This window comes from Bos mutus, chromosome 25 (genome assembly GCF_027580195.1).
Source record: "Bos mutus isolate GX-2022 chromosome 25, NWIPB_WYAK_1.1, whole genome shotgun sequence".
NCBI lineage: Eukaryota > Metazoa > Chordata > Mammalia > Artiodactyla > Bovidae > Bos > Bos mutus.
In genome coordinates this window covers 19602080-19620603 of record NC_091641.1, presented here as the reverse complement: position 1 = coordinate 19620603, position 18524 = coordinate 19602080, and the positions used below count along the sequence as shown (strand labels likewise).

The 18524-nt window shown below is 38.0% G+C and overlaps 1 protein-coding gene across 6 annotated transcripts in view; it reads left to right on the top strand.

Annotated features, from left to right (window-relative positions):
* The window catches only part of TNRC6A (trinucleotide repeat containing adaptor 6A), a 96005-nt gene that overhangs the window by 18943 nt on the left and 58538 nt on the right, over positions 1-18524 (top strand). For 5 of the 6 annotated variants that reach the window (XR_011462612.1, XM_070362421.1, XM_070362418.1 and 2 more), the window contains exons 3-4: positions 5254-5341; positions 13190-13211. The exons of the other annotated variant lie outside the window; for it this stretch is intronic. Coding sequence is in view for 4 of the 5 variants with exons in the window: in XM_070362421.1 (XP_070218522.1) it covers positions 5254-5341; positions 13190-13211 (110 nt within the window). In the remaining variant the exon portion in view is untranslated. The remainder of the gene's footprint in view (positions 1-5253; positions 5342-13189; positions 13212-18524) is intronic. 6 annotated transcript variants of the gene reach the window in all.

The window sequence follows — 18524 nt, the reverse complement described above, 5'->3', positions numbered from 1 at the left end:
AAAAATACTAAAATTGCTGTCTTAAATATCACCAGTGTTTGGTCCCCTCTTGTTAAAACCAGTGGCTGTTCGGTCTTTGTCATTGAATCTTTGGCTGTTCTTACTCCTGATTATACTTGCATGGTGTTTGGAACTCCAGTATTTTGAGTTTCCTGTAGTATGGGGTTGGCCCAAAAGTTCGTTCGGTTTCCTATACAGTGGTTCTAATAGCTCTTAATTGTCTTTAACTTCATTGGAAACAGTTTTGTAAGAGTCTGTTGTGACAGCTGTCCTATCAATGTGCATTTTTTAAAAAAGACTTATCAACATTGGTGAGTTTTGTGTAGCCATTTTAATATTGAAGATGGAAGAAAATGCAATGCTTTTAGCATATTATAGTTTATTATTTCAAGAAAGGTAAAAAACTGAAATGCAAAAAAGATTTGTGCGGTGCATGGAGAAGGTGCTGTGCTTGATCTAATGTATCAAGAGTGGTTTGTAAAGTTTCTCATGCTGGAAATTTGTCACTGGACGACGCTCCACACTCCAGTACTGGTTGAAGTTGATGGTGATCAAATCAAGAAATTGAGAACAGTCAATGCTATAACCATGTGGGAGATAACCAATATACTCAAAATATCCATATCAAGCATTGAAAATCATTCCCACCACCTTGACTGTGTTAATCATTTGATGTTTGGATTCTACACAAGTTAAGTGAAAAAAACCTTGACCATATTTCTGCGTGTGGTTCTTTACTTAAGACGTAATGAAAATGTCCTGTTTTTAAAAGAAATTGTGGTGGGCGATGAAAAGTGGATACTGTACAATAATGTGGAATGGAAGAGATCATTGGGTAAGCAAAATGAACCACCACCAGCCACACCAAAGGCTGGTCTTCATCCAGAGAAGGTGATTTGTTTATGGCGGGATTGGAAAGGAGTCCTCTATTATGAGCTCCTTTCGGAAAACCAAGCAATTAATTCCAACAAGTGCTGCTCCCAGTTGTTGTTTTAGTCATTAAGTCATGTCTCTCTTGCAGCTTCATGGATGGTTGCCCACCAGGGTCCTCTGTCCTGAACATGGGATTTTCCAGGCAAGAATACTGGAGCAGGTTGTCCTTTCCTTCAGGGAATCTTTCCAACCCAGTGATTGAACCTGCATCTCCTGCATTGGCAGGCAGATTTTTTATCTCTGAGCCATCAGGGAAGCCTAACTGCTCCCAGTTAGACTAACTGAAAGGAGCTTTTGACAAAAAGTGTGCAGAATTAGTCAACAGAAAACCCAGAATCTTCCATTAGGGTAACACAAGACCACATGTTTCTTTGATAACCAGGTACAACTTGTCTGGAAAGTTCTGACTCATCCGCCATATTCACCAGACATTGCACCTTCAAGTTCCTTTTATTTTGGTCTTCACAAAATTCTCTTTATGAAAAAAGTTTCACTTCCCTGGAAGACTGTAAAAGGCACCTGGAACAGTTCTTTGCTCAAAAAGAAGAAAAGTTTTGGGGAGATGGGATTATGAAGTTGCCTTGAAAAACGGCAGAAAGTAGTGGAACAAAATAGTAAATACACTGGTCAGTAAAATTCTTGGTGAAATGAAAAATGTGTCTTTTACTTAAAAACTGAAGGAACTTTTTGACCAACCCAATACATTCTTCTTGAAGTGTTCTTACAAAAGGTGGAAGGAAATAAAAGAATTGTGTATGCGCACAGTCTGAAGAAAAAAGTGAGATGTCGTCTCACTTAACTCATTTAAAGGAAACTGTTGCTTCTGAAAAGAGTGCTGGTACTTGACTTTGAGAAGTATTAGGGTGTAGGGGCGGAGAAGGCAATGGCACCCCACTCCAGTACTCTTGCCTGGAAAATCCCATGGATGGAGGAGCCTGGTAGGCTGCAGTCCATGGGGTCGCTAAGAGTCAGGCATGACTGAGCGACTTCCCTTTCACTTTTCACTTTCACGCATTGGAGAAGGAAGTGGAACCCACTCCAGTGTTCTTGCCTGGAGAATCCCAGGGACAGAGGAGCCTGGTGGGCTGCTGTCTATGGGGTCACACAGAGTCAGACACGACTGACGTGACTTAGCAGCAGCAGCAGGGTGTAGGGGAAAGGGAAGACCATGGCTTTGAGAACCTAGATTGGAATCCTGACCCCACTCCATACTAGCTGTATGACCTTGGACAAGTCCCTTAACCTTTCTGAGCTTCAATTTCTTCATCTATAGAAGGGAAATCCCTAACATTTAAAAAAAGTGACAGATGGGAAAATATCCATAAAGTGCCCAGCATAGTCACTGTAGCGTTCTAATCACTCAGGCTTGTTCTCGTTTCTAGACCCAGAACTTGCATTCTGAGATGCCCTGCTGCTAACTTTTAAGGGAGAATGATTTTGCCGACTGGACTGTTCTCTTTGTGGAGAGCATATCAAATATGATGGACAGTGTAGACCTATCAAATGCGTCAGCTCTTATTCCTTTTGATAAATAAGGTGAACAGTAAACTCAAATATTTTGAATGAATTTCTGTTAGCATTTAAATTCTGGGAGTCAGTCTTTGGGCACAGGTGGTTGTGGGCGCGTGTGTGTGTGTGTTTTTTCCAGTTGGCTTTCTGAAGGAGATGTGGGAAAAGTAGGGTTAGTTGGTTGTAATGACAGTTTTGAAGAGAACTTTTGTTTTTCTTATGCTTCTGGTGTAATATTTTCATGAGGAAAAATGGTTCATCTTTTAAGTACTAAAGAGGTCATTTTTGGTCTGCAAAACACTTGCTAATGTCATCAAAAGGTCTTCAAAATGAAGTTTGAGAAGGATGAAAAAAATTCCAGGTAAATAGTAAAGGAGCATCCTATAGAGTAAAATTACAGAACAAGGACTTCTCTACAATTCACAGGCAAACACAAAGAGCAAATGCTAACGATTCCTGATGTTTCTGCATAAATGACCCTAAATATCTTAAAAGTTGAATGAATACAGTCTTCGAGATATCACTGAGAACTGGTGAGAAGGGTTCCTAACTAGGCATTTGAGTGCTTACTCAAATGTGTTAAGAAAGCATTCTTCACTGAAGCCTGATAAAAAGGTGATGAAACTGATGCACATGGTAATTTATCCCCAGTTTCTTGTTAGTGCTGAAAGAGTTTACGTCTGTAGAGCTAGTAAACAGCTTTGGTTGAGTAACATGCAGTGATGTAATTTATTTGCCTTTGTTTACTACAATGCTTGTTGTTCTCTTATGCTGTAGCTATCTCAGGCCTTGACTTCTAGGACTATAGTGTGCAAGCTTGCTCACTTCCATTGCCTCCCTGACACAGAATGCTACAGAGGGAATCATGGTTACACCTGGCTTGATCAGCCACAGGACAGTGCTACTTTGAACAAAGTGAAATGAATGACAGCAACAGTTATCATCCTCTTCTTCCAACTTCTGATTTTAGCAGTTGTAAGCTTAGCTTTACTAAATTATCATCAGTTTTACATAATGTCACTCTCTGTTTTTCGCCGACTCCCTAAGCTTAAGTTTTGGGTAATCTCAGTGTGCGTGTACCTGTAGCACCCCTTCTAGTCTCTTATGTATTTGTCTGTGTTTTCTCATTTTATCTTCTACTGCATCCCCACTGCCATATGCATTCCAGCCTTAATGAATTATTTTACAGTTTTCCAAGTGTCTAGTTCCTGTTCCTTGAACCATCTCTGCCTGGTATTGATAATGACCCCTCTGGAAATTTTCCTCAAGGGCAGAATTAGGTACTTTTCCTTTGTGTGTTGATTTTCTTTAGGTGTCTTGTGATTTTTGGTTGTCTGTTGATATTATGAATGAAGATTTAGGTTCTAGACACTAGAGTAATTAATGTAGGTAACGAGTATGTTTCCTCCAATTTTGTGTAGATTTCATTACCCAGGAGCCCTGTACATTGAAAGGGCTGGAGGAGTGTTGATGGGGAGCCCTGTATGTATGAAGGGTGTTGACTCTCGGGCTTTACTTCAGTGTTTTTTGTGTGTTTTTTTTTGGTTATAGGCTGGATTTGAATGCGTTTGCTACCTGTGGCTGTGTAGCCATCCAGGAATGCAGACTCAGTGGGAGTTGTTGAATGGTTGGGGCCTTTCTATTCCTTATGCAGTCTTTACTCCATGCTTGTTTGTGCTCAGCCAGCTCTAATCTTGGAGCCTCTCTGGAGCTGCACCAGAGGATGGCACATACAGCCATTTAAGACTTCTCTGTGTTTATTCTTAGATTGTAGCTTCCTTTGCTCTTGTTTATTCATCAGCTGTGAATAGATTTACTACCTTTTCTCCTATCATTTTGGTGAGTGAGAGCAGAAAAGAGGAGACAAACACAGTTGCCCGTTCATCTTGAAATCCTGAGCCGGGAGTTCTATTGCCAATGAACATTTCTGATTTTCAGAACTGAAACAAACTTGTATTAGTGCATTATGGATTGTTTCCCAAGTGTTGATAGAATAGTTTTGAATGTTTATAAGATATGAAATTAGTATAATGTTAAAATACAAGTCATCTTTTTATTAATAAGTTGTGTTCTAAAAATAGGTATAAAAACAGAAAGAAACTCACAGACTTAGAACTTATGGTTGCCAGAGGGGAAGGGATGGTTAGACATTTGGGAAGGCCATGCACACATTGCTGTATTCAAAATAGATAATGAACAAGGACCTACTGTATAGCACATGGAACTCTGCTCCATGTTATGTGGCAGCCTGGATGGGAGGGGAGTTTGGGGGAGAACGGATAAGTGTATATGTATGGCTGAGTCCCTTCACTGTTCACCTGAAACTACCACAACCTTGTTCATTGGCTGTACCCCAATACAAAACTAAAAGTTTAAAGTTTGGGGAAAAAAGAAGTATAAAGCTTTTTAGAGCAAGGAAAGCTGAAAATACGCCAGATACTGGTCTGGAGAGGGTTGGATGGAGGGGTGGTTCCAGGCGTTGCCATTAGCTACTGAAACAAGATAACTCTGCTCATGAGATGTTTACATTCTAGAATTGGAGGGAGTTGTTTGTTTGCCAATGTAAAATTTGCTAACTTTAAGTTATCTTCCTTACTATAACATTAAAGCTCTACTATTTGTTACTTACTAAGGAAAAGTACTGTTCAGTGGCTGTATACTTAGATTGAGGTTTAAAGTTGTGTTTTATATTAATGAATATGGTAAATGAATAATTTGCCATATCTTCTAATAAGAGTGAAAATGAATCTATATGCAACATTACTGTTATTCATTCATTTTGGGAAAGTTAATTGCAACTGTGTGGTTCAGGGATTTAGTGCAAGAAGAAGAACAGTTGATGGAAGAAAAGAAAAAGAAAAAAGACGACAAGAAAAAGAAGGAAGCTGCTCAAAAGAAGGTAGTATATGTATAAACTAATTACTTATATTAAGCAAATATAGATTTAAAAAGAAATTACTCTTATTGGATTACTTAAAGCATTTGATTTAATATTTTAACTTCAGTGGTGTTTCATTTTAATATTTAATGTCTTTACTATTTAATGCATAAATAGTAATGTGTGTATAATTTAATGCATAGTTATTTGATCTTTCCAATAATTTTTTTCAAAGGTAAGTCCTTTCATAGGTCTTTATTTTTCAATTAGGTGTTCCTGGTTTTTGTGATACTTAACATCATTTTATAGTGAGAAGAGCATGGAATTTGTAGCTTTCTAGAGAGGAGTTGAAGTCTGGCTCTCCCACATAGCATACAGAAGGTTGTGGCCTTCAACTTTATTTAGCTTCTCTGGCCTTAGTTTCCTTATGTTTTGTAAAATGAGAGTTGAATTAAATAAGATAATGTAATACATACACATAATAGGAAATAATAATGGAAGTAGTAATAAATATAATAGGAAATAGTGTCAGTTTTCTTTTCCCTGTTTATTTAGTACCTAGGCTCATTTTTTTTTAATGTGCAGGTTTTGTTAGGGTATATATGTATGTTTTTTACTTTAAAATTTATTTTTATTATAACATTGATTTTACATACAGTAAAATTTTCACTTCTTGGTGTACAGTTCTGTGTTGTGAAGCATGCTTAGAGTCGTATCATCACCACTGTCATAATCAAGAAACATAAGTTTCATTACCTAAAAGAGTTTCTAATGGTATCCTTCTGTAATCAAAGGATATTTAAAAATAAGCCTAAGACATAATTAATTGCTGCAAAAAAAATCTTTAGCCAGTACATTAATTAAAAACTATAATCAAAGCAACACAAATTGCAGAAAAATAAAAGATGGCTGTAAAGATTTTTACAAATTAATAGTAGAGGCTGATGACAGTTAACTGAGCTGGGCATTCGTCTCCTGCCATATCGTTTCAAGGACCTTAAAAACGTTCTTAAAGACCCAAGATGATACTATTCCATTTTTGTATTCTAATGAAAAGTTATGACTTTAATTTTTAAATAAATGCCTTTTGTAGTAGCAACTGGATTTAGACTATAGTAACAGAATTACCTCCCCATTATTTAGTAGGGAAAAACTCAGGCACCGAACTATGGCAGGTAGGGAGCTACTGAAGCACAGAGAGAAGTGTTTAATTCAGCCTGAAATGGGGTAGAGAGACAGGGGATTTTTCTTAGAATAGAAATGAACCAAGTGAATGAGGAGCAGAATGGAAAAGGGTTCCAGCAGTAACTGAGAATTAAGTGTCCATAGCTTATATGGGTTAAAGTATGGGTTTTGATTGAAAGGGGTGGTAGGAAAGGAGCCAAGCGTAGAAATGTCAGGGGACGAGACTGGAGAGGCTGGTCATAGCTGTTGGCACTTCCCTCATTTTGACCATTGGGTGACCAAAGACGTTTTAGTAGAGTGACATAAAATTTTCCATTTTAGAACTGTATTTAGAGCCTTGACCGAGTGTAGAATTGGGTTGGGTAGAAACTAGAGACTGTGATAATAGTGAAGGGACTATTAAAAGCATCCATAAAATTTGTTTAAAGGATATGAAGGAGGAGTAATTTAGATTGACCCTTAGGTTCTAGATTGAGTGGCTAAATACATCTTGAAAGTGAAAGTTAAGTTGCTCAGTCGTGTCTGACTCTTTGTGACCCCATGGACTGTAGCCTACCACGCTCGTCCGTCCATGGGATTTTCCAGGCAAGAGTACTGGAGTGGGTTGCCATTTCCTTTTCCAGAGGATCTTCCCGACCCAGGGATCTACCTGCTTTCCCACATTGTAGGCAGATGCTTTACCGTCTGAGCCACCAGGGAATCTTACGAGAAGTTTAACCAGGTTGGGGGATACACAGAAAGGGGAAAAGAAATATAATTCAGTTGTGGACTGCAGAGTTTGGGTTACGCTGAAGCCAGTAAACTGGAGAAGGAGAGAGTACAGAGCACTGAGGATGAGTAAGTGATGAGATGAGTTGACTTAATAGGTGACCCTTATTGTTAGCCTTTGGTTACCCAGGAATGAGGGGGAAAGATGCATTGGTTGTTGGTAGGTAAGGTTTGGGATGGGTCCTAGTATACAGAGTTTTGGCATTGGTGATGCCTTAGGCCTCTGTCAGAGGCCTGTTGGTATAGGACGGTTTTTGCAGTTGATCAGTCTTTGCTCAGGATTTGTTATGAAAAAAGTTGTATCTCTTTAAGTCTAAAGTCAGGAGGAAGGCTTATCATACTCTTGTTTGAAGGCCAATTACTTAATGAAAAGAGAGTCTTAAGAAACTTGAGATTTATTGAGAAAGATGCTAGGGTGCACTTTGTGTAGAATCATTAGTTTGTCAGGCATCTGAGTAATGGCATTAGGCCATATTGATCCCTGCTTCTAGAGTTCAATATTTAGCTGGTAAGTTTAGGATGTATGCGAAACGACAAGAGAAGAGGCCTTATTGTATAATGAAACATGTTAATTTGGAATTGACTGTAATTACTGAGGAAATTCTAAGAAAGGGAGGAGTTACTCAAATGATTTCTTTAAATATCCTGTTTTTTGTTTTTTTTTTAAATTAAGGAATAGTTGACATACAGCATTTCAGTGTATGCTAAGTCACTTCAGTCATGTTTGACTCTTACGACCCCATGGACTGTAGCCCACCAAATTCTCCTGTCCATGGAATTCTCCAGGCATGAATGCTGGAGTAGGCTGCCCTCTCCTTCTCCAGGAGACCTTTCTGAGCGGGGGGTGGAGCCCGAGTCTCTTACGTCCCCTGCGTTGGCAGGTGGGCTCTTTGCCACTAGCGCCGCTTGGTAACTTGTGGTGGTTCATGATTACAGCGTAAGGATTCAGTGTTTGTGTCTCTTGTGCAGTGATCACCGTAAGAAGTCTAGCTAATCATATTTTTTTCTTGTAAGGAGAACTTTTAAGATTTTAAATACTATATTTTTAAAATTTGTAATGTTGAGTATAATTTTAAAGTTGTCACATATTTAAGTAATGACTAGTCATTGAAGTTTACCTTTCCATTCTTCATCACCAAATCTGAATCACCAAGTCAGTGTCTTTAACACACGAATGATGATTTTTGTGACATTTGGCCTCTCACAAAATCTGAAGCAACGGTTCTTCATACCGCTCCATCTCTGCCTCACAGTACGGTTCATCTCTCACCCCAGCTGTGTCCCAATGAAACCATCATCAGAGGCTTAGAGATGTGAAGAAGGCTTTTTTCTCTTTCATCAGATCTTCAGCTTTGATAGGGTATTGCTATGTATTCTGTATACACAGTAGTATCTAGGGATTGAACATAATATAAAGAATATTTAATACTGCTAATAAATGTTAAGCTTAGTAGACTAAACTGGCCCTGTAAATAGGACTGTCTCTGAATTCCACATAACTGGCTTACAACTGAATTTGAATACAACCCATTGGTGAAATGAGGACAGCTGGTGTTTCTGTAGGCTGTTACCAAATAGCTCTTTAAAAACAAAACAAAAGGGAAAATCTCCCAAGTTGGCACACTTACAGCCCAAATGAAAGATCGTGAGTCACAGGAATTCTACGTTTCCTTAAGCTTGTCTTTGGCTGTAGTAGGAGCCGGCAGGTGTATCCAGGTAGATGACAGACATCTCCATAAGTCAGGGAGACGAGCCCATTTGTGTAAGTGTTGAAAACACGAATTCACCATGGTAAAAACAATCTGTCTGTTTTACGTAATCTGTGTACACTTTTTTTTAAAAGACTACGTATTTTTGTTTCTGAAAAAAAGATTTCAGATACTATCTGTTTTAATTCAGTGAGTTTATGTGTAAGGAACCACAAGCATTAAAATGAGTTAAGTGTCACCATCAGAGTGATGGAACAGGAATAGAATTGAAATCTTCTGTTTCCCCCAGCTGGTGGTTTTCCAAAACTCGGTGCCATGGCTTTATCCTTTTAGTACAGAACATTATCTTGTACTTTTATTTTTTACCAACCAAAGGTGAACTTTAAAGCTGGAAATAATATGATAGTTTTTATAAGGTATTTAATAAATCTTTATGCCATGAATACAGAAAACAGATTTAACAATTCCTAATTGCCACTGTGGCAATTTAAATTTAAAAGAAATTCAAATTCAGACCTCAAGTTAGTTTCTATTTTAAATGAAAAACTAGATAACATAATTCCTTACATAAACAATCAGACAAAGCTCACTATACTATTTATACTATGATAGTTTTTCTAATTTTGTCTATTCATTAAGTATCAATTTAAATGTTTTAAATTCCTCTATAAAATTTGTTTACACAAAATTGCATGGTTTTTATTATATTTCAGTCCCAGTACATCTCTGATTAATAACAGAAATCAATGACCAGATGATTTTTTTTTTAAGCCTTCTATTTCACATCAAAGAATTATGGCTATTTGCTTATCTTCTGATTCTAGGCTCAGAAAATAATTTGCTACAGCACAGGAATGTAGTTTCTGTACTTAAGAAAAGGGCAATAATAGTAGCAGTAGGTTGCTAGTATGAATTTCTCTCGTTTCTGGTTTTAGAAGAAATTTCTAGCAGGAATCTTGAGGGAAATGTGAGAAGGAAAAAGGAGGATGAGAAACAGGTTAATTATAGAGGGATAATTTAGTACCAACTTTACTTTAAACATGTAATTATAGTTCCTAGAAAGCATATAATGGTTGAGGGTTGGAGGAGAGAAGCACCAAGACAAATTGGGATGTTTTGGTTGAGAATGTGTAAAAGTCAGTATTCATGAGTATTTTTGTTACTGTGTTAAAAGCTTGAAGGGATTTTTATAAAAGGCTTTGTGGATTTAATGTACTCATTTTGAGTTTAAATGAGACGAATTTCATTCCTCTTCTTTGGAAATTTTAGTATATACTAGTCATGTCTCCCAAAGGTCATTTTGTTCTGAGACTGGAGGTCTTACCTGGCACTGTTAAGACATTTTAGGTGATTTGAAAGAGGGGGAAAAAGCAAGACCTGGGAGCTGGGAGTGATTTTGAGTCAGATCCCTTCCAAGTGTGAGAGCATGGAGCCAGAGCCAGAGCATGGGCGAGTAGGGCCGACGGTAGCCACACTGGGTCCTATTTATTGAATGCTTTCTGTACGCTTGGCGCTGCCCCACGTGCTCGCTCGCTCTCTTTTCCCCCCTAAGCTCTTTATATGAGTTCAATCCTTTTAGCCTAACAACAAGTCTGAGGTAGGTGTTTTTGTTCCTGTCTTATAGATGAGGAAACCAAGCTTTAGAGAAGGTAACTAATTTTGACCATGGTTACACTGTTCATGGTGAAGCCAGGAGTGACAACGAGGCAACTGGGCTTCAGACCCGGAGTCCTTAACCACTGAGGCGCACGTAAGGGTCGAGGAGCTGAGGCAAGTGGTGCAGAGCCTGACAGAAACAAAGCAGCCGGCACGGACCTGGCATGTCTGCCCCTTGTCTTCCCTGATAAACTGAGACAGTGGTGCTAATTGCTTGTGGAATCGCAGCTCAGGTTTTGGTTTTTTTTTTTTTTAAGAAAACAATATTCAAAATAGAAATACTTTTGCTTCTCAGTTTGCTGAATCGTTTAGTTCTGTTGTACAAGATCCACAATGATACTTCGCGTTTGAATAGTATTATTTATCCAGAAAAGATTTATATTTTATTTGAGCCTCATGAGAGCCCTGGAAAGGTAAGCAGTACAGTTTTTTTTTTTTTTTTCCCTCATCCATTTGAGGGATTAGGAAACTGAGACCTAGACAGTTTAAATGACAAGGTCATTTCAAAATAAAAACAAATTATTGAAGTTAATTTTAATATATATTATGTAACCCAGTATATCCAAAATATTGCTGTTTTAACTTGTAATCAGTATAAAATACTATCAACAGGATAATTTACCTTTTTAAAAAATGCTCACACTAACTCTATCTCAGTGGTCAGTAACCACATGGGGATAGTCGCCTCATTTTGAGCACTGCAGACAAATACTCTTAAATAAATCACTGACCCCCACTTGGAAAATTAATATACAGAGTCCCTGAACCAACTCAGCACAAAAACCTGTTTGAATCATTCCATTTGCTTCTCATCAGGAGCTCTTGGGTTCTGATAACTAACATTCTTTCACTGTATTAGTTGGTGTTCGATGGGCAGACTCCTTTGAGCGTCTCCTTGGTGCTGTTGTCCTTGAATGAGGTTAACCACTGTTTTCAAGCGATGTGGAGGATTTTTTCCCCAAAGGAGCTGGCATAGTAGATACCCTTTACATTGTAAGGCCTGGAAGAGCAGTATTGTATGTCTTGAGATTTAGTAATATGGTCATGGTTTCTATATACTGTAGCCTCGTTTCCTTTGGAAATAAACTGGAAGAAACCAGGAGAGTTAAACAAAAAGACAGAGAAATCCCCACAGAACAGCACACTATGTCTATTTTCAATGCAGAATAATTTCTGTATTGATTTTTTTGTTTCAGAAAATTGTTATCTTATTGTTTGGCATGATATTTATAATACTTGAAAGTATTCAGGTATTGAGTTCTATTTTTCTACTGCCAGATTTTAAAAACAATTTCTCCCAGAAATAAATTAAGTGTTCAAGCTAATTGACTGGTCTTTTGCCATTGTCCTTCCATCAATTTTTTTTTTTCTTTTAAATTTTAAATCCATATAAAGTAAAGATGGGCCTCCATTATTTTACTTGTTGCTAGTGCTCTAAACTTGGTAAAGCATTTAAGTGCTTGGATTTAACCTCTGCCTTTCTGAGCAAAGGTTCATGTTTAGTATGGCTTCAGTATTATAGTAATTGCCATACAGTGTTTTACCATGTAGTTCCATAATGATATAATTTTTAAAATGGTGTTTTTGGCAACAGTTTACTATGATTAAGCAAAATGATTTATCCTGTCCCATGACAGTTTAATAAAAAGGCTTATCTTCATTTAGAAACAATTTCTGATTATTCAGTAACTAATTATTCAGTTTTCCCTCACCTCCCTGCCTATCTGCCTATCCTTGTATCTTTTTTTTTTTTTTTTTTTTTAAGGATTCCCACGCAGTTGGGCATAATCAAAAAGTTGATTTTCACTTGTGGCCTTTGTAATCAGTTCTTATCAAGGCCCTTGAAGTTTGAGCCAGGCACCTTCAGGCAGTCCTGCTGTGCTCAAGCCCCTCTCCCTAATGTATCAGACACAGTGCAAGTAATGGCAGGCATGCCCATAGCAGTTTAGCTTCAGAACACAGTCATTTGAATTGAATTGTCAGATGTGTCAGAAGAGACAAATATGTTTCAAAATTTTTCCCACCCCAAAATACCTAAATGTTAGCTATGTTTAACTGCAGCAGCCTAACTTCCAGAAGTTAAATTTGTTACTAGTTTGGCCAAAGAAGTTATATGCAGCTTTCTTCCAGAAAACATGATTTATCTTTTATCATTTGAAATAAGAAAATTTGAAGCCTTTTAAACATATGCAGAAGGTAAAGAAGACAGTTATATAAAAATAATTTTAAAACTAAACGATGAGAGAAGTGCAGTTCCATTTTTTATTATATACTGTCATACAATGGTGTCTTCTCCACTTTGTGCCTAAAACATTTCAAGAATTTTTTTAAATTAATAAACATTGTGTCAGGGACAATGGGGCACATCTATGGGAAAAGCATGCTTTCTTTGCATATCTTTTCCTATGCCGTTCATCTAAATGATGGATTCCTTATTTAATAAAAGTGTATATGTCTTATGTAATAGTAATGTATGAGCATTTTATCATAACAGTCCATTTCTTTCAGTTTCATATTTACATTGTTTTTTGTTTGTTTGTTTTTATTTTAGGCCACTGAACAAAAAATCAAAGGTACGTTGTTTAAAGCTATTTTTTATTATTTTTTTTCATGAAAGCAAGGTTGTTGATATGCATTTTTGTTCCTCTCCAGGATGGGAGAGAGAAGAGCGTGAAAGGAACAGAGGGGTGGGGGCAGACTTCTGCAGTGACATCACCTTGGAGTCACCTTTGGGGAATTTATGGTTTATTGTAGTATATATTACCACTTTAAAAATACTGTCTCAAGACCTACCTTACAACTATCTCTTTAATCACCACTCCCTAACACACTCCCTTGATATGAGTGTTTGAACACACGTACCTTTCCTTTACTCTTCTAAAAGTCGTCTTGTCTGGAGCTACCTCTAGGACTTTATTCCTTGTTCTCTGTATACTGTTGTCTCCCACTCCTTCCTGTAGGCAGACAGTGACATCCATTCTGTGTTATCACTGAGAATATTAGATTGCTAGCCTTATGGTCAAATTGAACAGCCCCTAGTACATGCCAAGCAAAAGACTTAAGGGTGGTGAGGAAACAGGAACCTGACTCCTCTCAGATCCTGAATCAGAATTTCTTCACCCTCCCAGAAATTAGTGAAAGGTGTATGGCTGTCTGATGCTGAACTTATTGGCCTAAAGATTGTGAATTTTTACTTAAGCTATACCAAAAGTATAATCTCTGCATTTGACTGATACCTGCAGTCAGAACTGCCTGTTTCTATTAGAGGTCAGGTGTTGGTTAAGGTCACATTTTTAGATGCAGTTGTTTGAGAGGGAACAGGAACAGTTAAGGAAGACCTTTTTTGAGGTTGTGAGTCTTAAAAAATGAGATAGCCAGTCAAGGAAAATAATGAAATGGCAGAGGGATCAGTGTGATTGAAGATTCAGAGATAAGAAATAATGTGATGTTAATGTGTACTAGTGGTATTCCAAGAGCATTAAGTACCCAGTGATAAGTGGGCAAGGTTAAAGGATTTTTCTGAAGGAGGTTGGTAGGGGCCAAAGAGGGCCTTATATGCTAAATGTACTAAAGGAGCCCCTGGAGGAAGAGCTTAAGAAGAGCGTGACATCATCATTTGTTTTTTCATTCTTCTTGTAAATCTGTCAGTCACTTACATGGAAAGTTTGGTTGAAATATGGGCAGGGATTTGAAAGATGGTGCCGACAGAAGACACTGGGCAGAAGAGGCAGGTGAGCAAGAAGAGGGAATATTCGGAGAATGAGTGTAGGAATGTTAAAGGGAGACGGCAGAATATAGGCACGGAGGTGGGGGGAACCGGAAGACTTGGTGCTGATTTTTACATGTACAGGTCATGATCATAAGCTATGCTTTAGGAATATTTCTTTGTCAGTTGTGTCTAGTGTCACCAAAGAGGGAAGAGAAGGAATAGAGAGAGTGATGGGGATTTGAACTGAGGTCTTGACAGTAGAGGTAGGGGATGGGTGACAGAGGTGTGAGATGTGCATGGTAGCGTTGGTAACTGGTGAGAGCAGAAGAGAACCCGAAGGTGATATTGTGGCCTTGAACCTGATGTCTAAGAAAGTTACAGGGATGTGGAATGATGTAGGGAGTAGCATTGCCAAACTAATTAATTAACATGGGGAATTCCCTGACGGTCCAGTGGATAGGACTCTATGCTTCCACTGCAGGGGCCACGGGTTCCATCCATCCTTGGTCAAGGAAGCAAGATCTCACAAGCCTCACAGTGTGGCCACAAGAAAAAAAAATTTTTTTTTAGTAGGACCATGACCAAATTAGTTTTCTTAAAATTCCACTTTTCTCGCACCACTCCCTTGGATAGGAATGTTGAGTTGTGTTACTTTGCTTCAAAACCAAACTCCTGATTGACTTATAAGGCCCTCTTTAATCCGACCTCCCACAATCTAACCAGCTTGTTTCCCATCACTCCTTCATATTTTTCAGATCCTTATCTTTTTATGTTCATTCCTGTTTGTGTTTCTTTTTGATCCCATTTCTCAGCCAAGGATGCCTTTCAGCTTTTCTAAACCTCTCAGAACTTATTTTCTGATGGATCCCTCCAACTGCCATTGATCCTTCCCTTTCTGATTTCTTAAGATGTTGTGACATGTATTAAACTCGGGGCACAAAGTTGTATTCTAACCTTAGATTTTTGATGGGTCCATGGATATTTTTGTTTCTTTAAACATGATCTTTGAGTGCCTGCTATTTATATTCTTTCCAAACAGAAGTCATTTCTTTTACATCTTTTACATGAACATATTTGAATCTTTTTTAAAAAATTTTTTTCCACAATTCTGAGAATGTTAGGCTGAGTGTGTGAAGGTCACTTAAAAGTACTTTGTTGTTTTTGCCAGCTGTTTTACTCACTTTATCCTTCTTTGGATGGCAGCTCCTTTCATACTTGGTCACACTTACTGTGATTCATGAAAGTGTATCTGTTTTCATGATGTGTATAATATCTGTATGGTTTGGGGTTTGCAGTGATTAGATTACAAATTGAAGTCTTGTAATACGGGTTTCGGAGAAGGCAATGGCACCCCACTCCAGTACTTTTGCCTAGAAAATCCCATGGATGGAGGGGCCTGGAAGGCTGCAGTCCATGGGGTCGCTAGAGTCAGACACGACTAAGCGACTTCACTTTCACTTTCCACTTTCATGAATTGGAGAAGGAAATGGCAACCCACTCCAGTGTTCTTGCCTGGAGAATCCCAGGGACGGCGGAGCCTGGTGGGCTGCTATCTATGGGGTTGCACAGAGTCGGACACGACTGACGTGACTTAGCAGCAGTAGCAGCAGCAATATGGGTTTGGCTCACACGGTTGATTTTTGCTAAGCTTAATTTTGGAATAATTTATGATTTACTGAAAAATTGAAAAACAGTACAGAGAGTTCCCATATAGACCTCACCCAGTTCCCCATTATTAGCATCTTACATTTCTTTGGTACTTTTGTCAAAACTAAGAAACTGACATACGTTGATTGGTATTACTGAACTCCAGACTATATTTCGATTTTACCATTTCTTCTATTAACTTTTCTGTTCTACAACCCAATGCAAAATAATTTGTTTAGCTGCCATTTCTCCCTGATCTCCTGTGGTCTCCACACAGGTGTTTTTATTCATATCCTTTAAATTTTTAATTGATGGCCAACATTTAAGACTCAGGAGAATTCACCGTAATTCAAGATTATAGCTTATACTATCAGCATCATTTTTGTCTTTTTGTATTATAGAGTCTGTATAAAGCCCAGGTTTAGTTACACGTGGCTTTTAAGTACTTGAAATGTGTAATGCTGCTGAGGAACTGAATTTAAAATTTTATTGGACCACGTAGCTCTAGAGCCTCCTTCTTCGTTGTTAGAGTCAAGATTTTAGTGCTCAGACTGAGCATAACTGATTAGGCCCAGCACTTCCTTTAGAAGTCTGCCTTAATGAGCTATTTCTTTTTCTAAGACTACTGCCATTCCCAATTAAATAACACCTACCAGTGTTGCTGTCATTCGGTGGTGAAACTGTATAAAAGCTGGATTTTTGTAAGGTGTCACGAATTCAGTTCTTGACCAGCTTTGTTATATGAAAACAATATGATGTTTATTTCTCGGTGCAGTGAACTCATGGTTCATCTCATAGAAGTGTGAACCCTTATGAGTGACATAATGAAATTTTTGAAAATTTTATTCTTGTGACTTGAACTTTGAAAAACTGTGAGGAGCATAAGTATTGGAATGTTTGAATATTTGAAGTTCCTTTTTAAAGAATGTATTTGAGTATCTCTTTGAAACAGCAGGGAAATGAAGGGCTGAAAAAATTACAGTGAGATATAGGAATGGATGAATATCTTGTGGCCCTATACACTGTACAGGCAAGGAAGAAGTGATTGGGAACTCTCTGGAGAATAAAGGTCATTAAAAAAAAACTTTCCAGCTCTGACACTGGCTTGTTTTGGAAGTATATGAAGGATTGTACATTCCTTACCAAAAAATAAGCACTGTTCATTTTTGTCAGCTGATAGTTATTTTTCTGTCTGTCTGTGTATTATTATGCCAGGGCTTTCTTCAGGTGGTTTCATAAGCAAGCTAAGTATAGAGAATGGTAATCCCTAGTGCTCCTAAAGGAGGTAAGGGGAGCTTTCAGATGGAAGCAGGAACAGAGAAAATTTGGTACAGATTTTTTGTTTTCTGATGATCACACAGGGAAGCATAGTTTTATTACTTCTGTTCTCTTTCTGGATTAATTTAAAACTCATGAGAATTAAATCAACATTTAAAACATTTTTGTTTCTGCCACAATTAGAAACCATTATTTGTATTCAGTTCTAGTCTTTTCTGTTTTTCTGTCAAACACAATTTCATTACTTAAATCCATTGATCTAGGGTGTGATCGAAATGTTCAAGAGCTGTTAAATCAGCTGCATGTCACCTCCTGTTGGAGACATCAGGCTAGTTAACTCTGAGCACCTACTGTGCAGCATGCACTGTGCTTCACATTTACTTCATTTTACCAAGGTGAGATTCTAAACATTTAGTCACTAATAGTGAACGGGCACCCGTGATTCAGAACACTATACTGCAGCAGGCCGAAAAAAGCTTGATGGGCCAAGAGTAAAACCAGCTCTCAGCTGTTGAACTTTGGGAAATACGTGGGACCCAGGGAAGGGACCAGAGCAGCAGGCTGGGAACCATGAGACTTCATGCACTGGATATTTAAAAACTAGTATGGGAAGAGGGCTTCCTCAGTGTGTACTAGTGCAGTATAAGCCTGCATTTAATAATTTCAACAGCCTTAGGAGAGTGGATCGCATTATCACTATTTACAGATAAAGTGAAGACTAGGGAAGTTTAAGTAACTTGCCTGTTGGTTATGCAGCTGATTAATGTCTGAGTAAGGATTGAACTATTAACCTACTGGTGTCTATGGCGTTGTTTTCTTTGAAAACATCCCTGTGGTGGTTACATGGAAGACAAAACAGGAGAGCTACACCATTGCCCATGCTTTAATAATACACAACAAATGAACTAAAGCAATGCGTCTTTTAAAAATATTACACAAAGGTCTTTTAATAGTATATGAAAGTATATGTATATACATATTCCCATATGTGTATGGTATTTCCCATTTGAGCACAAAGAAAGAAAGAAAAACTGTATTACCAGCATAATTTTTTTGATTAGAAAGGTTTTGACAGCTTTGTGATGTGTGAGGTAGTTGGCTTTTCAAGGATTTTTAACATTCGTGAAATACTTATTGTGGGCCCACCCTGTTCCACGCACTGCTGTGGTCACTGCTGCTCCCGCTGGGCTGCCATCCTCATCCTTGTTTTACTTTAAGTTCAGTTCGCTTGCTCAGCCGTGTCTGACTCTTT